General features: G+C 37.5%; 1 protein-coding gene across 1 annotated transcript in view; it reads left to right on the top strand.

Moving 5' to 3' along the window:
• The first annotated feature begins 15,735 nt into the window (after positions 1–15,735).
• The window catches only part of spock1 (SPARC (osteonectin), cwcv and kazal like domains proteoglycan 1), a 115,344-nt gene continuing 103,294 nt past the window's right edge, over positions 15,736–27,785 (top strand). The window contains exons 1-2 of the mRNA XM_061725234.1: positions 15,736–15,890; positions 16,454–16,588. Coding sequence (XP_061581218.1) covers positions 16,457–16,588 — 132 coding nt within the window. The 5' untranslated portion in view covers positions 15,736–15,890; positions 16,454–16,456. The remainder of the gene's footprint in view (positions 15,891–16,453; positions 16,589–27,785) is intronic.

Genomic DNA, 27,785 nt, shown 5'->3' with positions numbered 1-27,785 from the left:
GCATTGAAATTCGCCACTTCACCATGAGAAGGTCCTCTGATGAATACTCAATTTTTTCTCATGATTTGCTTCATCAACCTCTTAAGCATTGATTTGACTAAGTTTGACATATCTTCAACCATCATGTCAGAACAGCCACATCAAACCATCAAGTGACTCACTTCCCATTGCCTCTAGGAGGTGCTATGACTCTGCATTTGCAAATAAGAATGTGTTATTAAATTGCTTGCCCTGGGTAAATAAAGGTTAAAAAAAAAATGAGTATGACTAAATATGACCACATGAGCTGGAGCTGGACTCTGATCATCTTAGGGCTTTGGGACAATGTAGGACTGAATAAGAGCAAGTTGAATTTTGATGGCGAAAGTTTGCTGCCATGTCACGGGCAAGGTCCCTGGATGAAAACTCAAAAGCTCCACAATTTAACTTCAGCCTTTCGATACATACCAAATATGAAGTGGATCCGATGAAATCTCTAGGAGGATTTAGTTCAGATACGAGGTCTGCAGATCACAAAAATCAGCCCAAAATCACAAATTCAATTCAAAATGGTGGAGTTCCTGTAAATTTAAGAATATGGGTCCTAGAGACTTTTCCGTACAAAGTCACCCATTTACATAAAAGTACCAATTTCCGTGAATGTAGGCAAGACTCATACGAGGGGCTCGTTTTTTTTTTATTTTCAAGGTGGTGCAATTGAGCCATTTTTTTCATTCACATTAAAGGAGCTTGAGGCAAGAATAAGAAATGAGACTCATTAGCGCTACTACGACCGTCGGGGTTACTGCAGCCAACAGCGAAGCCGGCACGGGAGAACGGGGAGAACGAGCATGCAGCGTCATTTGACGTCACATCCGCAGGACAGCGCGGGAAATTCCAGGCCCGAATTTCCCGAATTTCTTTTGATTGTCCTTGTAAATAAATTTTGTTTGTTATCCGTCTGTCTACCTCTCATCACTTGAAACTTTTCTTAATTGTTATCCAACAAATTCAAAGACCAACACCAACAGATGTGATGAGGCTCCAGGAATCCTAATGCTAATCCTAAAATAAGATACAAAGTCTTTATTTGAAAGACTGGAATCTAAGATTAATGTAAAGTTGGTGAAAACAAAAGTGGGTGATGGAGTATGAGCTACAGATGTAGAAAAATGTCCCTTAAAGTCATAAGGAAGATGACAGAATAGATGATGAGGCTGGTGGAGGAGCAGATAGTCGAGACTGAGTGACTGAGTGAGAAGTGGGAGAAAAGCTGGAGTGAATGTATCAATAATTGCATATAAAAAATGAGAATACATGGCACAATAAAAGAAGGCCAAGGGAGATGGAGGAGAAAAATATGTAAATATTCTAACACCTCAACATTAAACTCTCATTATTGGTCATTGTGATGCTTAGAAGTTTACGTTTTCATTGTGAGGGTGCCATAAAAAGCCAGAAAGATAAGTTTGAGTAGACACAAATTCTTCTTCTTTTTATTCTATGTTTGAAATACTTTGAAGACTGGGAAATTAGAACTGATTGTTATCTACTCTGTTTGATTTTTTAAAATGTTTTCACAAAACATACATTGAAAACCTCACGCAAAACCTACATAAAGAAGGGATTGAGGTCATGCTTCACTTTGAGAAAAGATTTGCAAGACAGAAAAATGCCAATTAATAAATGTTCATTTGTGATCAATAACACTTTAGAGCTAAATTCGGGTTGTTCACATTTAGGATCTACTTTTTTTTTTTTTCACTGTTTCATTTATTGTCAGTTGGATTGTTGTAAATCTTGAAAGGTTTACTTCTGTAGCAGAAGGTGCAGCCCTTTACTCGACGTTGCGACACTTCTATCTCAGCTTCCATTGCCACTACAAGCGTAGATGATATCTGCACAACTGCTAATATTTAACATTTCTCATGGGCTTTTTGAAAATAAGATTATTTCATGGTTTATTTAGCAATGCTATTTTCTCACTGTATTTGTCATGAAGTGGAAAAATACTGGCATTTATTGTTGTTTGTCTCAAAACATCAGGAGTACGATCCAATATGACAATCATTTAATTTGTCTCTGGCCTCCTTACATTTTTGGCATGATTCTAATTTAATTATTCACAAATGGCATTATATATCACCCTTGATTTTTTTTAAGAAATAATCCGTGACACACACAAAGTGAAGAATGAATTGGCTCCACAAAGGTTTGTCAGTTAGGCTCAACTCTAATATTTCTCCTAACCTGATCGATGTTAACCTTTTTACACAATGCACAATACTACGGTATGTGTTTTAACCCGAGGCATCTTGGATCCTGATTTATTACTGTATGCAGCAAAGCATAGGCATATATTTACATAGAGCATCATGAGATTGAGTATTCTCTTCCCTTGTCAGAGCTGCAAAATGAACCAGAAAAGTCAAATAATGTCCTCTATTATTTAATGATCATCATTAAGGATAGTAAGTGAGATTTTCAACATGCAATTTTTTGTGTGCAGGACTTTTCAATGTATATCCCATTAATAAGATGTGTGAGGGTTTTTTTTAAGGCCAAACATTGACATGTGTACACAGAAGTCAACCTTCTATTCTGTCTCTTTTTATGGAAATAAATTACTTACTAATTACTAATTACAGCCTTTATAATTGCTTCATTTCGTAGATATTGTGTTGTGTTTGGTATTCACCCCTATGATCACACCACTCTTGTATTTGCTTGTCTTGAAAGCATAATTGGTGTGTCAAGCAGAAAGTTGTAAGCTGAATCTTAAATGCCTCTTTTTGGATCAGTAATGCATTCTTGACCACACATCAGAATTTTGTTTTATAGATTGGCAGTCTCAGTATGAGGCAGATTGATAGACAGAGATGAGAGAAAAGTCTTGGAAAATGACTTTCACGTCTCATCAGTGTCAAAGCTTTTGAAGGAATAAATTATTTGTTCAGTCGTGAAAGATACAGCATTGGAATGTGTTTACAATTATAAGACAGGCTTGAAGGGGTTCTGGACATTAATTGGTTGACACTTTACCAACTCTGCAGGGATTATGCACAGACATTTTTTGCTTACACACTGGGGATCGTCTGTCTTTCTATTTGTGTTTTCTTTTTACTTTCTTTTGTCTTTTTCTTTTGTCTTTCTTTTGACTTTTATGAGATCACTAGATCCATAAAAACACACCCCTCTCCTTTATCTATATTAAACCCAACAGGGGAAGAAGGAAACACACACACACACACACACACACACACACACACACACACACACACACACACACACACACACACACACACACACACACACACACACACACACATTTATCATGTGCAAATATGTGACCCCCACATGATCACATATGTGTGATCATCAAATGCACACATGTGCATTTGATTTTGCATGCAGGACGCTGAAGTAACAAAAACCTGTTTTTTAATTAAACCACTGCCACTCCAGTATAACCCAAAAAAACAAAAGCAAACTGTCATGAAGAGAAAGATCAGGAGCACAAGAACCACAAGAAGGAGCACAAAACAATGGAATGACAACGGACCGGTAGGGTAGAAGGAAAAATAGGACAACATATAGACACAGGTGTGAACAATCAGGAGAATCAGTTACTCCAACCTTTATCTAGGAATAAAACTGTCAAAATAAGATGGTAAAGCAAACCAGTTGACGTACAAAAAAGCAGATTATTATAAAGCTAAAATTAAATGGAAAAAGAAAACCGCAACCAAGACAACATATGAAAATCAAAGCTTACCGGTATTTAGAAAAAACCTGAGAAGCGAATAAACTCTTCACAGCAGTAAAACCAAAAGAACAGGAGAAAATACCATACCATCCCAAACCCCAGATTGTAACAGTTCACATAGGAAAGACATACAAATTCCCAAATAGATAAATGGCATTTGTATAACTACAAGCACCTTGAATTGTCTTGTTGCTGAAATGTGCTATATAAGTAAACTTGCTTTGCTTTACATGTGGGGTTGCTATTTTATCCTGAGGCTGTTCAGCTTCACTCGCTTAGTCTGTCTAATAATAGGGTTTTTAGACTAATTAAGTGACAAAAACAAGTGAAATTTGTGTTTTTTTCTTTATTTCTTATCAGGGAAGCTCTATAGGTCTAAAGCTATTTGTCAAATTTCACAGTATCAGCAACTAAAAAAGTATACTAGCATAACAAGCTAAACAAAACATAACACAGGGCAACACATCAGCAGTCAGTACAACAATTTGGTAATTACTTTTCCTTGAAAAATGTTTTAAGAGAAATGGTTTCATTTGAGATTTAAAAAATGGATATGAGGTTGACTAGGGGGAAGCTATTCAAAAAAATTTGGACTGCCTTTGTGAAAGCCCAGTCAACTATATGTAAATGGCTTTACCAACCACCTCAAGTGGCATGGCGCATGAGAGAGTAACAAGTCTGACCGATCAGCTAGTAGAAATATGCGTTTCAAACATGGTGGTTTTATTTCAAATGACTTCACATGAAATAAAACTGTAATTAAGAATGTTGTGCTCATATATCTGTCAGCAAAGTTCATAGATGATAGAGTGTAAGAGATCAGTGGGTTTTATAGTCATTCTCTGTAGAGCCAGAGTATAATTAACTTTCACTGCTGGAACTTTCTTTTGAGAAAACCTTGATAAGGGTCATCTATTTCCTCCCACTCACAGGCCGCTACGGGTCCACCAGTGTGGTCAGTTGCAAAATTTCCTGTGTTGCTTTGGGATGAAAATGTCCAGTGTTATATCAAGCTGGGAAGCAATAATGAGCAGGGTGAGTTCACACTTTTAACTTTTTTTTAGATCATTCTCCAAGAATGGAAAATGGCACGTTTCATGTTGCCTCATTAAAAAAAAAAAAACAATAAAGCACTGACTCATTCAGCTTTCTGACTGAACAGTTCAATTGTCCTGTTCTTTCTTCCTCCTCATCCCTGTCCATGTGTATTAATGTGTTAAATGTGTTTGGTTGCAAGGCATTTCATTGCAAGGAACAAAAAGGGGAGTTTCTTCTTTGTACAGTAAGGAAAACACAGACACTGAAAGACATCTTAAGGTATTTACTATAGTTCAGGAGTTCATGCCTAAACTATTTATTCCATTTCATTTTTTGTCATCTGACTATGTAAGACTTATTTTACCTATTGTCTTTCAAGCATTTCCTCATCCAATATAGAAATTAAACACAATAAGGAAGCATTGGTTTTCTAATGAAACAAAAATTCTATTACTAAAGCCGAACAGAAGTTTTGAAAAAATTAAGATGAGGAGGATGTTATTCTGCACCAGAGCAGAAGACAGTATAAAATCCCACTGTCCCTGTTTGGGACAAGAGATAAGTGACCTTGCTTGTTGTCTTTTCACTACTACTCAGGCGGGAGGCCCAGCGGTTTTCAATGCAGTGCTGCATTGCAGTGCATCTCTCTTTCTGTGAAGTCCTCTTGAAGAGTGAACTGGTACAAGAAAATAACTTCTATCTGTTACTGCTCGGGTATAGCAGTAAATTGTTCTCCTGAATCCTCTGAGCCACAAGAATACGGACTTAAACACTTAGAAATCTTTGATCTCAGAATATAAATCTCACTTTTTTTTTACTTAAGCAGCATTTTATCTTTGTGATCGCAGCAGGTCTTTTAAATCAGTGGTCCTCAACCTTTCTGGGGTCCTAGACCCCTTGCAAATTTTGGTCAACTCTGAGGACCAGAGTCTCAGAGTCTGCTACGCTTGGAACAAGCTGTCTAAATATGAGCCATCATAGTCCTTTTTTGTTCTTCTTCTTTGTGTGACTGTGCTTATCGTGTTTTCTTTGTTGTTTTTGTTTTTACATGATTGCAATTTCAAGCGCTAACTTGAACTTTGCAAGTTAATGAGTGTTTCCCCAACAGCTTCTTTCATATATTTCACAATAAAAGCATTTTTTGAGAACTGAATGGCGTATTCCCACTGAAACGCTAGGTGGAAAAGGATGCAGATTTGGATTAAGTTTGTATTAACAGTGTCATGCAGTAACTTCAACATTGCAAACAGGGTCTAGATTTCTTATTGAAATACAATGAATGATGATTGTGAAAGAGAAAAAGAAGGTCACGTTACCCCCTAGTTTAGATAGATAAAGGTCTCGTCACATTTGAATAAAATAATAATATATTTCTATAAATGTCAGTGGATCTTTTTTTTTAATATATATTTTATTATCACGGCCACACGCCCCCCTGCAATTACACTACGGACCACTAGGGGTCTGCTGACCCCCGGGTGAGAATCACTCTTTTATATTATCTTGGGCCTTTCAATATTTTCTGTCCTTGACCACAGCTTCACTGTCTGCTCTATGTCTTCTTTGCCTTTCTAGAAACAAAGATTATGTGAGAGTTTATTATGACTGAGCTAACTTTTATCTCTGGTGAGTATTTCTTCTTTTTTACTTATTTTTTCATTCTCAAATTATGATTGTATTTTCTTCATTCTATCAAAGTAAGTGAAATCACTGTTAAATGAAATGGTCCTGAATTTATTGCTGTTGAATTTCAAGTTACATCTCAGGGAAACTCATTTGTAAAATGTTGACTATGTTTTACTATCAGTGGCACACTGCCACTCATAGTGTTCTGTTCCTAAGTTCCTACATATATTTTACAGTAACTTAAACAATTTAACATAGGCAAATAAACCTCTTCTGAGCTGAACCCATTTTTGACCGCCATGCTCAAAAATGACATGCATGATTTAAAAATGAGAATATCTTAGAAACTACAATGTGCATTTTCATACATTTTGTATCAAAATAAAGCTAGGTTATATGGGAAGAGAGAAGAAGTGTAAAATGATTATGAGTACATGTTGCCACTGGCGATACTAATTGAAGATATAATGATGACCCCCTCTTTAAAATTTTCCTATAGTCAACTGAACTAACAGACAATTCACAAATCCAAGTCCCTTCCAATATAATCCAGTCAAAGTGAAATTGTAAGTTTTCTGAAGATGATTCTGTAGTTCAGCTTTTTTTCAACATTTTTCTGCTCCTACCAGAAACAGTCTAAAAGATGAAATATAATGTTCATTTGTCACAAAGAGTTTGTATAACATGAATAAAGTTTTGTTTTTTTGTTTTTTGTTTTTTACAGGAACATGATTTATGACGGTGAAACATCAAAGATGAGACTGAATTCAGATTTGAGCAGAATAAAGTTGTTTTTCTTCTTCAACTGCCAGTTTGGTGAGTTTTAGTAACAGTATTTTTCCTTTTAGTCTTAGCACTCAGCTGATGGCAGCCTTTTCTTTGTGTGACAGCTGGTAATTTCTCTTGTTTTTTTTCTGTAGTACTATTCTCATCCTTTTATGGTGTGTTTCGATGTGTTCTGTTCACATCAGCCCCTGTGAATATATGTTGTCTTGTCATTCCTCCTAGCCCTGCCAGTCTGTCTGTGTGGCTGTCTTGTTGTGTTTGTGTGTTGTATTTTCCTTGTACCTCCTTGGTCCCTAACTTGTAGCTTTATCTTTTTGTTCTTGATTTCCTTCCCATGCAGCATTGTTTCTTTCATTGAAGGACATGACTTTTTTTCCTGCCTTCCATGGCCTCCTGCATTTGACCTTCAACCCCTGAAATCATAACATAGTCCTATTCTAACATGTCAACAATTTATATTTTTGAATTCTGGCTAAAATTTGGAAATTTAAAAAATACGTATTATAAACAATTAAGTTATCTGAGTACAGAGACTGAATGAGGGGGAACGTAGGTAGTTTGGCTTTTTTTTAAAGAGAAACAAAATTCACCCAATGGTTAAAGACCTCTGAACTAAACTGATTCATTTAGTTTATGTTTTTATTTGTTTGATATTTCCAGAAAAGGTTGAAGTAATTTTAACATTGCTCCAGTCAATTCATAATATACTGGATATCTGTGTAGACAGTAATTATCAGCACCGAGGAGAGCTCCTATTCCTGACATAGCTAAACAGAAAACGGACTGGCATTATTTCAGAATTAACGTTATTTAAAATATAAATGTGTTCACTTTATTATTTTTTGCAAGTTTATTTGTGGACATATTGGTATTTATTTCTCTTTATAAAAACCTTCCCAATTTATGGGTCTAAAACTAATTTTTCAGCTCAACAAAGAAATGCTGTCATCACGTTTCAGAGCTGTGACACACTTACTTTTCACACAGTTATAAAAGGAAACAACAACAACAAGAGACATCCATCTCTTTGCTTTGAAGAAGATGACAAATAAATGCAATAGTGCCCTAATGACAAATGAGGGAAACATCAAAGCTGACTGGGGGTTGTTTCTAAAAGATTCCACGTATTTCAGAGGTATTTTGATCTGTTTTTCGTGTCTAACATTATCTCATTATTATTTGTATGCTTAATTTGTGCTGTTTTAGATTGGCATATAGACAAAATAGTCTGTTTCTGTCACTTGAGTTTCTGATAAACTGATCATGGTACGACGTAAACATATATAATTTTTTTTTTAAATCAGCAAGCTAAGATATTTATACTTTTTATCCCATTTGATGGTGTGTTTCATGCTCTATGATTTTTCCTTTTAATCCTATGTAGAACGTCAGATGTGTAATTGGATTTACAAATGCCCCCAAGAGCACCAAACAGAGATATGAATTCTTGTGTGATAGAAGAGTTGCATTTTGCCACACTTTTGCACCTTGCACAGTCAGACCGCTCAGTCAGGTTTCATCTCAAAAGGATGATATGGTCCATTCTCAGGCAAAGTGGCAGAGCCATTGCTGTGGAGCCACTGAAGTGAAACTGAAGTTTTCATGCAGAAATTTCTGATGCAGAGCTCATTAAGACACAGTCCATCACACCCTGCTGCTCACTTTCAAACACAGTCTGCACACTCATGCCTTCTCGTCTTTCTCAGTTGTCTCAAAGCCACCTACGCACACACAGACACACACACACACACACACACACACACACACACACACACACACACACACACACACACACACACACACACACACACACACACACACACACACACACACACACACAAACAACTTTAATCTTGTTTCATCATTCTTGTTTTCCCCCTCTACCCTCCGCCTTTCTCTTCTCTTTTTTTTTGAACTTTCAGCTGGGACATTCCCTACCCCTCTGCTTTTTTTCATATGTTTTCATCTCTATTGTTGAAAATTGACTCCCCTACAGTTGCTCTTGTGCTTCATATCCTGGAGGCCCCCGAAGGACAGGATCCAAAAAAGAAGAAAGAAGATAAATCAGGGTAATGGGTCGTGACTAAATCTACAGAGTAGTTATATTATAGTTAAACTGTTATAACAATGTCACCTATGCCTCAATATGGAGTATATATTTTTACGATGCCTTTGATGTATATGTATATGTTGCTCTAAAATCTCAGTGTTTTTTTCTGCAATAATGCTGCCCTCACAGATATGTTATTTACATTTACCAAGGGCATGAATGCAACCACATACCTACACAAAGAATGGCTCTTGAATTTGTTGCTGAGAACAGTCTAGATTGCCCTTGTCATCTTTGATCAAGCACACTGTGCCCATTGCTTTCAGAAAATATTTGGAATATTGATTCTTGACTGTAATACCCACTTTCATTACGTGAAGGTGAATCAGAGATGTCTCCAAGTCCAGATACATTGGTTCCACTTCTGGACAAAGTTAGCATAAGACTTATTTTATGCACAATAAAGTTTCAAATGGCATCTGTGAACACAACTCTATATTGTAGTGCTTAATATACCGTATTTTCTGCCCTACAATGCGCTCTTAAAATCCCAAATATTTCTCAAAAATTGGCAGTGTGCCCTATAATCAGGTGCGCCTTATGTGTGAATTTTGTTGTGCTTACTGACCTTGAACCAATTGTATGTGGTATACTGCGCTTAAAAATCTGTCAAAATGTTTTAGTGCAACTTTGGTATGGGACGATGTTGCTCGCTGACATGGGGACGTTGTATGAAAGTTTGACCTTGGTTGGATACGGGTTGCAACTTCAGACAAGTTAGGTAGTGCTGGCAGGCAACCATCATCCAACGTCTAGTCAATGTTACCTTACATATCTAATTTTCAAATCTATATCATAATCCAATTGTAATCAAATGTTGGAATGCAATGTGGTTCCAACCTCACACTGACTTCAGGTGTCTGCAGTTGCTGGCAATGATGAACCAATCAGAGAACAGTTTTTGTGAATGAGTTGAGTAAAGTTCAACTTACCAGACTGTTTTGTTTCGCTTTATATATGCTTTATGTACCTTATAACGCGGTGCCCCTTATGTATGAAAATACACCCGTTCATTAATATTGCGGTGCACTTAATGGTCAAAATATGGTAGGTTTCCCACAGTTAACCATCACTCATCTGTCAGGGGGGGCATGTATATTTGAGAATGTAATAAATTTGATGACGAATCATTTAATATTGCAGAGTCATACTGTCTGCAATGAAGTACAATGACGGTAAAAAGTACTTGCTACACTTGGATAGTACAGATATGTAAGACAAAGTAGTTCACACTGTACAGTTTTAAAGATGTTTATTTTAAATATTTTTTATATAAAAACATGATTGACAAATAATCAAGCATGTCTTAGAGAAAGTTCCTCTCTGCTGGTGCTGTACACATTGTGGTGTCTCTTAATGAGAGCTAAAATGAAACAAATGTAAATGATGTCAATACACATTTGACAAATGAAACTAAAAGCAAGAGCCTACACCAACAGCTGGCTTTAACATTAGACACATAAACTGTAAATGTCAAGCTATCATTAAACATGAGCTCCATAACTATTAACACATGCTGCATATAAATCTCTTCTTAGAGTTTCTAAAGGTCAAATTCAAGTGTCTGGTTGTCATTTGGCTTAAAGCTGCTTATTTGCCTTTCTAGTTCATCCAGTCACACATTACTCCACAGTACTCCATGTGTTAGTCTGTATTATGTTAACATGTACCCGTTAGCTTTATAATGATGCCGTACTTTACAAAGTCCATTTATGTTTTCATTTTAATAACTTCAAATCAAGATATAAATAATTGAAAAGTTTTTTTATATTTATTTGATAATTTCTGATTTGTATCTTTATTTTTGTCTGTTGCTTTTTTGTGAATAATCTCACTCAGTTAAGTTTATGAGAACTAAAAGAAAATATCTGAGTGTAGATATATAGTCTCTAAATATTCTAAAAGAATGTGTCGTAAGATCGGAATCAGAATCAGCTAATGTCAGTGAAAACAGGTCCACAGACTAGGAAATTGCAAACATAACTGATGATTGAATAAAATAAAATAGAATGAGAACAAAATGAAATCAAAATAATGGGGGGAGGGGGGGTCCATGGTGGGTGTTAATGGAGTGGTGGTCTTTGATGAAGATCAAGATATCCTAAGAAAACACGATCTGATTCCATTCATGTGGAATAAAATCCAACACAAATGTGATCTCTCTCTTTTTAATTCTTTTTTATTGAATTTTCTTGGATGCATTTCAACAGTGAATGTCAGAGCACAGGGGATTCAACACTTAAAAAGTAAATAAATAAATTAAATAAATCCGTAAATATCAAAGTAAAAACAATGCCAAGGTCATACAGAATCAAACATATCAAAACAATGTAGGCTAAATAAAATAACAATTTAAAAGAAATATAAGAAAGAAAAAAAAGTAAAAAAGAAATAAATAAAAGTAAAAACAACAACAACAACAAGAAAATTAAACTAAATTAAAAGGGGGGAGACAGCACAACAGGACAGAAATACAAAAAAAGAGGGAGTTAGAACAAATACAGGAGGGGAAGGACTGGGGGTCGGGGGTCTCGTCTTCAGCTAGGGCAGAGCTACAGTGGGTCCACTGAAAGCCTGTCACTCCAACTGCAGCCCATCCAACCGCTTCACAAATTCAAGAAACCCATCCCACATCCCAAAATACAAATGTGATCTCAAATGGATATTAGCACAAAAACTGAAAGCATTTAACATTTAAAAATGTTTTTAGAAAATATTTTACATACACATTTTACATTCTTATTTGTCTTTTTCTGACATTCTGGTATTTTTGAAAAATCGAATTATTCTAGATTTTTCTTAAACATAAGTGTGTGTGGGTTCGTGTGTGTGTGTGCATGCATGATTGTTTGTTCCTTCTCCCTTGGTGACAGCTGGAATAGGCTCTAACTGTCATCCATCGATAGATGGATGGACAAACATCATACACATTGGATGTCATGTTTTCCCTTTTACTTGATAGATCCCTGATCTCACACTTTCAAATTGAAGCAAAAAGAGTTGCCAACTTGCATATAGTTGTTCTCCTTCTAACATAATTTGCTTCCAAAGAGCACTGACTTTGCACTAAAATGATGAATCAAAATTAAAGTTTAGTTTATTTCTGAGAGGATTCAGTCTTTCCCACCAATGACTTAAGAACACAGACTAAATAAAACTGTGCTAACTGTCAAGATAATTTAGATTTTCAGAAATGTGCTCTGAATGAAACACAGAAAATATAAAGTTTTCAAAAATAAGGCAGCTTGGTGACAATAAAGCAGGTCTTACCTCAGAAGTGAGTTTTGTGGCATGTAACCGAGTGTAACAGGATTGCAATACAAAACTAGTCTTGTTGAGCCGCATTTTGTAATAACGGTGCATTTTGTAATAAACTGCCGCATTTTGTGATAAACTACCCCAACGCATTTTGTAATAAATGTTGCCGCATTATGTAATAAGTTATTACATTTTGAGAAGATTATTACAAAATGCACTTGCAACTTTTTTATTCTCTAGAAAATGTAATAACATGGTGCATTATGTAATAACAATTCTAAAGCACAGTTTATTTGTTTGTTATTGGCCTATATAATTCCAAACTTCAAATAGGCAACTAAAGTTATATTTGGAGTATTATACATCGATTTATTGGGCTACATAGCTCTAACGGAAATTGCATAAAAAACAACAAAAGTCACTCTTGTATAAATTAATTGTTAAACAAACAACAATAATAGGTATTATTGCATAATGCTTAATGTTATTTCCTAGAAATGTAGACGGGGGACTGCTGGAGTCTATCCCAGCTCATTTCAGGTGAGAGGCAGGGGTTACACCCTGGACAGGTCACCAGTCCATCACAGGGCCACTTATATACACACAAACCAGACATACTCACGCTCACACCTACGGGCAATTTAGAATCATTATTAACCTAGCATGCATGTTTTTGGACTGTGGGAGGAAACCGGAGTAACCGGAGGAAACCCACGCAAGCACGGGGAGAACATGCAAACTCCACACAGAAAGACCCCTGCTGGGGCCTGGGACTCAAACCGGGGACCTTCTTGCTGTGAGGCAACAGTGCTAACCACTAAGCCACCGTGCTGCCCAGTTGCAATTGCATTTTATAGTAATCTTCTCAAAATGCGGTTTTATTACAAAATGAAATGAAAAAGTTATTGGACGTTTATTACAAAATGCGGCAGAACAAGTCTTTCTTTTAATATCTATCTATCTATCTATCTATCTATCTATCTATCTATCTATCTATCTATCTATCTATCTATCTATCTATCTATCTATCTATCTATCTATCTATCTATCCATCTATCCATCTATCCATCCATCCATCCATCCATCCATCCATCCACTGTATCATCTTATCTGCTCCTGTCCATGGTGCTGAAACAAGTTCTACCTTCAGGAAATAAATAGTAGGCTATATATATATATATATAGCAGATTAAACCTACATGTAACAATTACATCACTTAATTGATCGACCAAGGTGGCGGCCATCTTGAAAAATGGCCGCCAACTTGAAATTTCAGGTGGCCCGGACAATTTTCTTGTCAAGTGACCCATGGAGACTGCTCATGCCAATTTTCATGCCTATATCACCAACCAAACAATTACATCACTTAATTGATCGACCAAGGTGGCGGCCATCTTGGAAAATGGCCGCCAACTTGAAATTTCAGGTGGCCCGGACAATTTTCTTGTCAAGTGACCCATGGAGACTGCTCATGCCAATTCTCATGCCTATATCACCAACCAAACAATTACATCACTTAATTGCTCGACCAAGGTGGCGGCCATCTTGGAAAATGGCCGCCAACTTGAAATTTCAAGTGGCCCGACCAATTTTCTTGTCAAGTGACCCATGGAGACTGCACATGCCAATTTTCATGCTTGTATCACCAAATGCACGATTATGTGACTTATCTGCTCCGCTACATGTGATCACCATTTCAACAAGTCCTGGGTGTGACTTCACTGTGTTTACAATGGTGGAGAAGAGTTGCAATTTCACAACCGATGCACGTGACTAAACTAAAAATTTTGTTTTTTTTGTTTTTTTTTTTAACAAACTTTATTCAACATTTTCAAAAACACAAAATTCCTTTGAGGAAACATTAGTTTGCAACTGAAACATAAATTCACAACACACAAGCGAATATGTAACTATACATTTTTTCCAAGATAAACTTCTAAATTAAAATAAAAGAAAATAAATAAAATAAATTTGAATAATCACTAAATAAAATAATCACAGGGGTTGATATCTCAACAAAAATATATAAGCGTAGCAAGATTGTATCTTAAAGAGCAAGAGACTCTAACATGGTTTCACATAAATCATTTATATACTGATTTTCTTCTGAAAGTACCTTAATAGATGTTATATAAATTTGTATTTCTTTTTTAAAACATACTATGGAGGGTTTGCTGTTTTTCCATTTATTTTTATGTATATGATATTTACCCAAAATTAAAATTATGTTCACCATCTTGGATACCTTCTTTGGCAGACCATCCATATAAATTATGACCTGAAACTTGCTGAACATACAGTCGTTGATCCCAATCTTTAACCACCGATAAACATCTTGCCAAAAAAGTTTTGTGATTGAACAAGAAAAAAATAAGTGTTCAATTGTTTCGTGTTCTGTTTTACAAAATATACAAGGATCTATGTCAAAATTGAACCTTCTCCTTAGGGTTTCAGCGGCAGGATAAATATTGTTTATTATTTTAAACTGAATTTCTTTTGCTTTGGGTGAAATTGGCCATTTAAGGTAGCTGCTGTATGTCTTTGTTAACGTTACTTCAATTTCTGTTATCTTTATTTTTGTTGATTTTTTGATATCATTGAATAGCTTTTCTTTAAACACATTTCCAAGTACTTTGTTATTACATTTTCTTTCACCCAATTTCAATTCACCGACTTTTAAATCAGGCAGTTTGACAATCACATTTGAGTATGTAAGAATATTTTTTATCATGTAATTCAAGGGAAGTGGAATAGCTCTACAGATTTTATTGAATTCTCTATAAGAGCAATTTAAACTAAACTTTTCTACAAATGTATTAAATTGCAATAAATTGCCATTTACATCCAACAAGTCAGTAAAAAAATTGTGTTTAAATAGAAGTAGAGCAGAGAGCATTGACATGGCTCCCAGATCCTACCAGCGCTCTGGTGTGAACAGGAAGGGAAAAAAAGACCTAGCTGGAAATCAATGAAGGCTGATTTATGGTTCCGCGTTACACCAACGCAGACCTACGGCGTAGGGTACGCGGCGACGCGCACCGTACGGGGCGCATAGCCGCGTACCCTACGGCGTAGGCTCTGCGTCGATTTAACGCGGACCATAATTCAGGCTTGACACGGTTTGCGAGAGAGGGAGAGGGAGAGGGAGAGAGAGGGAGAGATGGGCGGTGTCTGCTGACCGAGGGGGAGGAGAAAGCTGCCACTTCTCTCGCTCCTTTCCGCTGTCCCCCTTTTACCTATCAATTGAGAGAGCAGTCGGGCGCTGACGGAGTGGACTTATTTTCTCTTCCAGTGAATTGCAGCTGGACACCAACGAACTATCCAAGGTAGATAACCTACCGTTGTGGATCGTTACCAGGGTTTCTTTTGCTGCCAACATTTCAAATGGAAATTAAAGTCGATTGTTGCCGACTTTGGTGATGCAGGAGAAAGAAAGAAAGCAGATGAAAACCAAGACAAAGCTTGATGGGGGCTTGCACTTGAGCTGTCGCCGTTAATTGCACTCATAAATGAGCGGAGGGGGAAAGCTCTTGAGCGAATGGTTTCACTGTTTCCCATCTGTCGCGGTGACAACTCTCCAGTGTTTATAATCCGATTAGAAGAAGGTTCAGCAGTTTTATGAAATGATCACTCAGCAGCCAGTCATAAACACCGGTCTCCTTTGCTGTTAAATGTTCAATCTTGGCGTTCTTGCCTTTCAAGAGTTATATGTTTTTTCAAAGTGCTGGATCTCACTTTTCTTTTCACGCACTTGGCAGCATCCTCCGCTGGTCCGTTTCTATTTCTCTGTCTGAGTGGCTTTATACGGGTTTCTCTGTTGTTTTTTTTTTTTTTTTTTTTTTTTTTAACGCTCCTCTCCCTCTACAACTATCTTCTTTCTTTATTTCAGAACATGCTTTTCTTTCTGCTACCTGTCGTGGCTCTCTTGCTGAGCAGAGAAACACCGGTCTCCGGTAACAATGACGAGAACTGGCTGGGAACCGTCGCTCGGCACAAGGACAGATCCTGGAACAGATTCAGAGATGTGAGTTGCGCTGGGAGACACAACACCTAAGCAAAGCAGGGAATCATGACTAGCTTTATTGGAAATTAATGTGTGTGTGTGTGTGTGTGTGTGTGTGTGTGTGTGTGTGTGTGTGTGTGTGTGTGTGTGTGTGTGTGTGTGTGTGTGTGTGTGTGTGTGTGTGTGTGTGTGTGTGTGTGTGTGTGTGTGTGTGTGTGTGTGTGTGTGATTGAGAGGGTGCCCCTGCTGTATCCAGTGAGCACTTGAGTATTTGCCAGCAGGCATAATCCACCTTGTATAAAGTCAGCAGGTTAAATCGCTGTTTAAAAGTCTGTCAGAATCTTAGACAAACAACATTAGACTGTTGGACATGTGAAACAATTATCCTACAATATGGCCTGATGACCGAGTGATTTCCCCACTGATGTCTCTGATGTTCCTTACCACAGTTGAAATCATGACATGTTATAATACGATGTAAAACAAAACACTAATATTTGATCAAATACAATTTACAATTTACGGGGGGGGGGGGGGGTTAATATAATGTTCACTAATTGGTATTTGAAGATATTAAAAGCACTTTTTACATTATGTTCTGACAACTAATGTATGGTAAAGTTGGTCAATCTGTGGTCTACACAAAAATGTATAAACAAATTATGTGTAGATACCTGTGTTTAGCTCAGATTTGTATTTACAGATATTTTAAAAGATTGACTTTAGGGATATCTGGCAAAATATGTAGTTTCATATACAGTAAGAAGGGCTTGGATATTTGTTGATATTTTCAAAATTCAACAAAACGTAGGGGAAACTGAACCTTTTTTTTCCAATAATAGTAGGCTACTTGTTAAATTTGATGCTGCCAACATGCTTCAGAACAGTTCAGGTGCATGTTTACTATTGTATTGCATCATCTTTTATTTTAACAGCACTCTTGAAACTCGGACACCAATCCTCAAAGTTTTGAAGGTGAAATGTTTTCCCATTATTGCTTGGTATAATTTTGATGCACTACTGCTCTTTCCGTCTCATAATGTTCATGGCGACTCCAGATTTTCACTTTCAAGTTTAGACCTAAACTTTTATTAGAGGTTCTTGCTGTCACAATAGATATCAAACATGGTTTGTCTTGCTGAAATAAGCAACTTCTTCCATGATGAAGAACGCCCCAGTGATAGCATGTGTTACTCCAAAGCCTGTTCATATATATCTAAGCATCTGATGGTACTTTAACAGATATGGAAGTGTCTCGTGCCAAGTGTACTGATGTAACTCCAAAATCATCACAGATGCAATGTTTTGAATTGTAACAAGCCAGATGGTGGGGATGCAGAAACCATGTTTAGAGAAGATTTTGAAATTTTGATTTATCAAACCACAGGGTGGTTCCCTATTTTGCCTCGGACCATCGTAAATTAGCTCTTCCTCAGAAAATACAGCTGTGTTTCTGGATTTGTTTACATACTGCAGGTTATTTTATTTGTATTCCAGAGGATTAACTTGTATTTTGGGATTTAGTAATGAACTGTGTTCACTGACGGTGATTTTCAGAGGTGTTCCTTACTAGTCTTGCTGTGATTTCCACTGTGACAGTTTGGCATGCTGTACTGCCTGAGGGCACAGATACCATGTCCATTCAACATACTCTGCTTCATCCTGACACAGGATTTTCTATGTTTCTTTTAATCTTTCATTTGTATAAATACAGTAGAGGATTCCTTTGTGATTCCAACGAGAAGCACCCTTTTTTCTGAGAATGTTTAACTAATTGCTACAAAGTCTTTCAGAGTTGTAAAGACCTCCTCATTCATATGTCTGAAAGACCCTGCCTCTGGATTTTTTAAACCTAGACATGTTCCCAGTTAATCCAGTCAGTTGTGAGATGTATTACCCTTTATCGTGTTTCTTTTGATTACAGATCTTTTTTATTTTTTTTGAAAATTCAAAAACCTTTTTAGTGTTTATTGCCCTGTCCCAACTTTGATATGATTTACAAATTATAATATTTTTATATTATATTACATTATTTACAATTTAACCCCCCCCAAAGAAAATAAAATAATTGTACAAGGACAGCCAGGAATAATTAAGGTTTAATTTACACTTTAAACAGCGCTTTAAACAACTTTTTTTTTTTTTACAAATGTATTGGTCTTCTATTGGATTGAATACTTTGACTTTGAAAACATTAAGTTCTAAGTTTAAATCTTGGCAGCATGTGTTGCCTGACATGGGTAATATTGAGCAAAAAACCTAATTGCGTACCAGCAAGCTGGTGAGGGACATTATGTAAGATACCTCCAGCTATCTTACATAATTGACAAACTAAGAACACATTTTAGCCATCATGGATATTATACGTAATAATGTTTGAATAATCAGCAAAATGTTGTATTGTAGTTGAGTCATTTGTAACAAGAAAATATTGCTCAAAATGTCCATTCTGGCCTCAACTGAAAACTGTCTGCACTGGAACACTTTCCAGTCATTGTCATGCTGACAGTGGCAGAAGTGATGCCACGCTCATAACATCATGATGTCCTTCGTCCTTCACTGCCTGCTAGCACGTTCTCCAGAGATTTCACCAGACTTATGAGTAACTTCGGCCTTATTATAGCTGGCCTTCCCTACACGATGCAGGAGCTGTGATGTGAGAGCTGGCCGTGACATACTCCCAGTCAGAACTCTGCTACCTGAGGTGTGTGTTTGTCTGCAGCTAACTCATTATACCACTCTGTGGTCTTCAGTGCAGGTGAAACTTGTTAATGGCAAACTGCCAGTGGAGGATGGAGGACAGGAGAGAAGATAAGGGAAGGATGGAGGGAGGAGGAGGCGCAACTGGGGAAAAGGCTGTGACATTTATGTTTAATATTTCAAGCAACACTACCGTACAAATGCAGTGGCAGCTGTTGTGATTGTGTGTGTGTGTGACCTATAGTTTAAGGAAACCTCGTTGTTGCAGTTAGTCTCCTGTAACACTGGTTGTTACTTGTCCTGCTGTGTCGTCTGTCTGTCTCAATTTTTTTCAGAATCATTTCTTTTCTCTCTTGCAGCAAACCTTTTAATATCACTGACAAAGTCACCTAAAGGAAAACATGTTTCTGTACATTTCAGAATAATTCACTATAAACCTGGGGACAGTAAAGGGATTTGTAGTGTCAGGGTTACGATAAGTACGCAATAGTATGCATGTGCACATCAGCAGCAATGTCAAACTATTTCTCCATGCAAAAGTAAAATGAATACATTAATATACATGAACCATAAATTTCAGACTGCATTTCAAGGGAAACCATGATATTCAGTAGTGCTTAAATGTACTCAGACACCCTTGACGTCTGACCTAAATGTGGCTAGATGTTGAATATATTGTAGCTATATGTTGTCAGTTGATCTCATCTCCTCATATAAGTGGGTGGATGGTTGAAACAGAATAAATATATATTTATCATAAAAAATGAAATGATATTGGTAAATCAAATGATATTTTAAATAATGAATTAACATCATCATATCATCATACATTATTTATAAATATATATATATATATATATATATATATATAGAGAGAGAGAGAGAGAGAGAGAGAGAGAGAGAGAGAGAGAGAGAGAGAGAGAGAGAGAGAGAGAGAGAGAGAGAGAGAGAGAGAGAGAGAGAGAGAGAGAGAGAGAGAGAGAGAGAGAGAGAGAGAGAGAGAGAGAGAGAGAGAAATCTGTACCACTGTTTATCCCTGTAGTATACATTTATTATTTCACTTGCATGAAATATTATCTGGTGTCATATGCAATAAAATATATAACAATAGCCAACTATTTCACTAAAACTAATTGCAAAATCAAGTAACAAAACTTCTCAGAACAACACGTACAGTACTTCCTGTCTTGTCAGACTTGGACTGCATAAGACAATGCTTGTTAGTAGCAGTTATTATCCTGCACGTTTGTCACTGTAAACCGGCAACAAGCAAGTGTCATATGCAATGTTTACAGTGATTGCAGCAACATTAACATACCGTTCTAGCAGCAAGCCGCTCATCTTTATATCTATTTTCTAATTAGTTGATTGTTTCAAACTTCATAACTGATGGTTGGCTGGGTTGTAGCTGCACATTTGGCAGACCACCAGATTGCCTTGTCGTTGCTCAATTTAAAATGTTTTCACATAGCCGAGATCTGTGGTGCCTTGTCGGGTGAATTGGAGCATTACAGCGGGTGATTTTCATGGTTGTCAGGGCGTGAGAGTGCTGTGTACTTCTGTCCCGGTGGAGGTTAAATTGTCATTTACAAATTTCAAACATAAAAAAGAAAGAAATTCCAGATTCCAACACTAAAAACCATATATATCTAATTAACAAACAAAAATGCTGATAACAAAAAAAAAAATCATGAGTCAAAGCTGGTCATGTTAGATGTGAACAGTTCAAGCTTGGGGTTAGATCATTTTACCTTATAGGTGCTGCAATAATATTGTATTTTTGGTACCTCACGTGGAGCAGTTTAAGTATTCGGAGTGCTTTTTGCAAGTGGCGGTTGAACACAGTAGAAGATTGACAGGTAGATTGTCGCAGTGTCTGCAGTGATGCGGACACTGGCCCATTGTTGTGAAAAGCCACTGAAAGACAAAGCTCTCACTTCTCCAATCAATCCATGTTCCAGCTTTCACCTGTGGTCGTAAACTGTGTGTAGTGACCCAAAGAATGAGATCGCTAATACAAGCTGCTGAAATTAGCTTTTTTCCAAAAGGTGGCAGGGCTACTCCTTAGGGATAGGGCAAAAAGGCTCAGTGAAGCAGGAGGACCTCAGAGTAGATCCCTCCTCCTCCTGACCAAAAGGAATTGGTTGAAGTGATTTTGGGGATCTGTTTAGGAAGCCTGCACAATGCCAAGTTCCAGGTGTTAGGGACCTGTCACACAGGAAGGAGGTCTCTGGGGCATATCAAGGACTCCCTGCAGAGACTATATCTCTTGATTGTCTTGGGAACGGTTTGGTGTACCCCTGGTGGCTGTGTGGGGATCTCAAAGCTGTCACCCAAGCAGCATGAGCCCAGATAAGCAGTGGGACATGAATAAACGGGTTGAAAGATAGATGGATGGTGCTGTATTAGCTGTATTAGCTGTCGTTGACCTGAACCATTGAACATTAAAAAATGTAAAGTAATTTAAAAATACTGTGATCATTAATCAAATTGTCCAGAATCTGGAAAGTTGGAAGCCCGGCGAATCACAGTGAAACAGCTGGCAAGAGAGGTCTACTTAGAAGAGTGACTTATATATTCTATACAGGACTGTCTCATAAAATTAGAATATTGTGATAAAGGTCTTTATTTTCTGTAATGCAATTAAAAAAGCAAAAATGTCATACATTCTGGATTCATTACAAATCAACTGAAATATTGCAAGCCTTTTATTATTTTAATATTGCTGATTATGGCTTACAGTTTAAGATTAAGATTCCCAGAATATTCTAATTTTTTGAGATAGGATATTTGAGTTTTCTTAAGCTGTAAGCCATGATCAACAATATTAAAATAATAAAAGGCTTGCAATATTTCAGTTGATATTTCATTGATGAATCTAGAATGTATGACATTTTTGCATTACAGAAAATAAAGGACTTTATCACAATATTCTAATTTTCTGAGACAGTCCTGTATATTATAAACATTTGAGGTATTAAATAATAAAGAATGTTTTCCAGTAAATTTTGTCATTTATTATCCTTGATAGTGAAGCACAGATGCTGTTTATAACAGGACGTCGTGTCTCCTTGTCACTCACTTCTCTTAATTCTCAGTGAGTCATGAACTCTACATTTTTCTTCTACTTTCTTCTCTTCATCTCATGCTCTTCATCTGTCTGCAGAGCTGCGAATGACCCTGTGCTTCCTCAACCATAGCGCTCTCTGTCTCCCCTTCTCTCACCATCTGCCCCTTCCCGTGACTCCTCCCCTGTGCTGCTCTTCTCTCCCTGCCATGTTCCACTCTGCATCCCTGTTGATTAACCACTTGCTCTCTCCTGCATAAAACATGAGTGTCCATTTTCTAGCAGAAGAGCTGCTGCAATAGAGTCAAAGTTCAGGGCCAGGTGAGGAAAAATGTAGGATTTGATTAATCCTTTAGTCTAGTCACTTTACTAATTACTGTGCTGTGATTTATGTAATGCAAAGGCATTTTTAATCTGGTTCACTTTTACTTAATAGAGATGTTTAGTGGAAATGGTTTAATCACTTTCTTGTCACGATGACGTTTTGTCTGTTTGAAACTCAGCTTTAAAGATTTTATCCAGATTGTTAGAATAAATGTACACTAAATGGCAAAGTAAAAGCTCCAAAATCATTAGTTGTTGTTGTTGCTGTGTTTGCCAACATTATTTCACTTTTCCTTAGGCTGCACTTACCATTTCAATTGTCATAGGTTCTGTGCAAATACATTTTAGTTGCTGAGAACACACACACACACACACACACACACACACACACACACACACACACACACACACACACACACACACACACACACACACACACACACACACACACACACACACACAGGCACACATTTGTATGCAGCACTGACTTCAGCATCGTTTCTGTTTCAGACAGGGTCACGTTTGTTGGAAGCCTGCAGCTCCAGTATGCTGTTGGTTGCATCAAAGTATTCTGGTCATGTCAGAAGAAGTGAATATGCAGAGCCCAGCTGGATGTGTGAAAGATCTAGCAGCAAAAAAAGCAAAAGAAAATCATTCCAGCTAATCTAAATCTAGTAACAGAGCCACAGCCACAGAGCATGAAAGAGTAACTGAGTTATATTTGTTGAAAGCACCGGCATCCAAAATCTGGTAACCGTTGTAAACATGCTGCCCGCTTTTTTAACACAGAAATGTAAACTTTAACTTTGGATGTTGAGAGAATTTCAGGTTGATTTATAAGAATGCATTAAGAGGCTGATTATAGTCTTTCACTCACTCTAAATATAGTTACTTCACCTTATTCAATTTTCCACATAAATGTTAGGTGCAGAAGTGATATAGTAAATATATAGTTATTTTGGCAATTTGCTTTATGAGGAGATAATAGTAGCTTCAGCAATACAATTTAGGTCTTCACAGTTTTAATAGCAACAGGGTGTATAACCCAGTTTTATAATTATATTCTTTATGCAGAGGTAAAATATTTATGGTCTGACCACTTTGTCTAGCATTTAGCAGTATTGTACTGAAGTATCTGTATTGTACACAAGTAAATACATAAAGCCTCATTAATAAGTAAGGCTGTATACATTTTGAGCATGATTTATTTGAATGAATCTAGACTGGCCCCTTAAACCTGAACAAAAACAAAAGTATGAGCTTTGATCCCTAGAGTCCACCATTTCTGTAGTATACAACATAACATTAGTTCACTGGAAGGCCAATAGGGCATGCAATAGTTAAAACTGATGCAGTTTTAGCTTCATGGTCTGGCGCTGATAACTGCAAATTATCTGTTATTATCACAGACTGTAATTGTGGAATTCGAACTGAGTGTTTCGGTTTGTTATTAACATCCATTTTCCCATGTTCAATAACTAATTTCAGTCTAGATATTATCAAGAAGAATCCTGCCTCCAGCTTGAACTCCATCTCCTCTCTTCCTCTCTTTCCTTCTGACACGCAACTCATCTGCATTCTGGCATCCACGCTGTTATCCTCAAAGTGTGGAAAACTTTATTTTTAACTCTTCTGAGCCTGTTGTTTGTTTCTCCTCTAAGAGGCTTTGTTTGTCCTTGCCCCCCTCTCTAAGTTTCACCGTTTTCTATGAAATCCTGTCTTCCACCCAGCATGCCTGCTGTCAAGTGTCCAGACAGGATCAAAGCCACTGTTTCTGAAGGACGCTGGATGCCTGCTGCAAACGATCAGACTTTCATTTCATTAGCTGATGAACCTGGTGGCTTGAAAGAAGAACTAGTCAAATAACAACGGGAGCGTTGCGCATTAGAGTACCCTGTCTCGGCTCATTCTCACAATGAGAATTAAATGTTGTCATCTTTTATCAGCGGTGCGCTCTTTTCTGAGGGCGACTGACAGTCTCTCTGGGACTGTCAGTTAAACACCCAGACTGTCTCGCCCTTATCACGTAGAAGAATTTGTAAGATACTTTGGGTTTTTTCTGCCATGGAAGCGCCAGAAGTGAGAATTTTTATTTTTATTTCAAAGTTGGTCTGTCGGCTTCTGACATGTATTTTTCTCTTCCTTTGTATTTATGAAGCAAAGGATTTTGCTGATCGTGCATGTACTTGTTCAGCTCCCTTCTGCCTCATCTTCCCACCTGGAAGCACCCCGTATTTCCAAATTAAATTGCTGCCTTTAGTGTAACTATTCCCTGCCATGTGTGTGTGTGTGTGTGTGTGTGTATGTGAGTGTGTACTTTGATGAGTGAATGTACAGCTAAGGGGGAGAGGGAGGGACAGGGTTTGGTTTAGAGAAGCACCCTGAAGAGTCACCTTCATCCTACTTTCCCACACACACACACACACACACACACACACACACACACACACACACACACACACACACACACACACACACACACACACACTCAAAAACCTTCTCATTGAATACCACCAACCATGTATGCAGGATGTTTGGGTTAGTTTAGCTGCATGCCGGTCAATTATTTGTCTCCTTCCATTCTTTGCTTGTCATTATTCCTTCATACATTTTGTGTTCTTTCCACTGGTTTTCCTCATTCTTGTTTAAATTCACCTAATTCTATACGAAGCAGAGTGCTTCAAAACAAGCTGTGCTCCCAGGTCCATTCTTTGTTCATGATTTGCTCTCGTGTACTCAGTTTCACCAATTTTCAAACAAGGAAGAAAGAAAAAACAACAACATCGTATTCTTCTCTCTGCTCTGATGATATTTGGGTGTAAGTTGACAGGGAATTGTAGAGTTCTTGTGGTGAATGCTTTCTTCTATGTCCCATCTGTGTAAAAATGTCCCTGTGCCTGACTTGCAGATATCTATGCATATTGATTCACACACACACACACACACACACACACACACACACACACACACACACACACACACACACACACACACACACACACACACACACACACAGACTCCCATTTGCCCTGAAACTCTTGCAGAGATCAATCACTAACTTTACAGGGAGGGGTGACCCAGATTGGAGTCTTGACGTAATCAATAGATGTGTGAAAAGCCAGGTAGATGCACACACAACCGAGAGAGGACAATTTGGTCACATGCAAGAGTGTGGTTGATGCCTTTTATAACCAGGATAGCAAGGCTGTGAGGACTGCATTGTGAACGTGTGTGTGAACGATGCAACAAAGAGAAACAACTAAGCAGGGGAGCTAAAAGATTGCCAGTAATTTTGGCTGCTGATAACAAAAAGGGAAATTGGGAAATAGATGGTAAGAAAAGAGGGAGGAGAGGAGCTTTAATGCAAAGCCCATCAGTACTGTGGACAAAACAGATGGACAGACACAGCGCCGAGAGATGGGGAGAAGTGTTGAATCCATCATCACTACAACATGTGTATATGTGTTTTGTTACTCAGCTTTGTCATGGCAGCCCCACTGAATTCCATGGTTTGTCAGAGGGGATTGGATTTCTGTCTGTATTATGAGGGTTGGAATGAAGCTCTGCTCCTAAGCTGCTGAGTCTTTTGAAGAGATGCTGCCTGATTTCTTGCCTACTAAGACGTGGAATCCACCAGAGGTTCTGCATTTGGACGTAAAAAATGCATCATTGTTTCCAGCTGCAATGCCTGTGTGGCACATGTTCAACTAATATTGGCAATGGATTATAGATAACCACGAACCCTCTGTAGTACTGCATATTCCTTTTCATATAGCTATGCTTTTTATGCAGACAAATCTTAAAATGAACATGACCTTTTACAAAGTTTTGATGTAAATGTTGGTTAATCCACCATTTTTATGAGATGAATAGATATTGTTCCAGCATTCCTGGAACCTCAGTGGGATTACTCTCAATAGCGTTGGTGTTTCAATTACCGGATATTTGACATGAAATGCGAAGCACACATAACTCTTCCTTAAGATGTCCACGACCAAAAACGACAGTATCTCAGTACCTTTGGGCCTAATGGCAGTAAGTGACTTATACCAGAGCCTTTATTACAAAGTAGGCCAACTGTTCTGTTGGAAGTCATCCAGAAATATTAGCTATTGTTTATAGAGGCATATTTAGTGTATAGAGCCAGTTTGCAGCCAGGGTGTTCTTATATTGGCCTGAGGTTGAATGAGGGATTAATATGCTATTTAGGAAGGCTTTATTGTATTTATAATATACAATCATAACAAGTTTCCATTAGTTTTATTTACTTTAGGTGTCTCCTTTCCTGTCCACTAGACTGAACAGTCTACTTGAAATTTCAGAACCATCTCAGACCCAACTCAGGGCTTTAGTTGAAATATTGTTAATGTGTGGCAAAGCACAAAGCATAGCAAATAAGTCAGACCACAAGTCAGATGTAGGAATGCCACATATTGTACGATATACTGGGCCGCTTGTTGTAGCTCTTATGCAGTGTTTCACAAATCTGCTTTCATTGTTAGTATTTTACTATTTTGCATTGTTTGATGCCATAGAAATACCATTGAGGCACAGGGAAATCGTTCCAGAAAGCTGTGACGGTGGCCGGTAAACTGCTGGGGATCACTGTCCAGCCTGCAGGACATTTACAGCAACATAACTGAAAGAAATGTAAAAAAGAAACAAAAAAAAAACGTATTCGACCAGACACCCCCTCTGCAACTTATTTACCTTCTTGCCACCAACGTTACTGCCTCCCACGCTTTACTAAGAATAGATCAAAGTTCTCATTCATTCCTTAAGACATCAAATCTTTAAAAACATATAGAGCTCAATTTACTTTTGATTATTGCACTATTAGCTGGTCTGCCCAGCCTACATACAGGATGCCCATCATATGTAATCTCTAATCGTATTGTTTCATATACAGTATATGCTGTGATAGATCCTGAGCAGGTACCAGAGCATCACAGTCACAAAAACGCTGCAAAGCCACACCTTCTCATGAGAGAACATGTTAACTGCTCCAAATCTGTTAAAAACACACAGCTGATTCCCTGAGCTTTTATGTCTGAGAATTCAATATCTCTGTTACACAATACTATTGATCCTTTAGTAACTCTAAAGTTGGTGCAGCTTCCTGATGCC

The sequence above is a fragment of the Cololabis saira genome, chromosome 7 (assembly GCF_033807715.1).
Source record: "Cololabis saira isolate AMF1-May2022 chromosome 7, fColSai1.1, whole genome shotgun sequence".
NCBI lineage: Eukaryota > Metazoa > Chordata > Actinopteri > Beloniformes > Belonidae > Cololabis > Cololabis saira.
This window is presented reverse-complemented; position numbering and strand designations above follow the sequence as displayed.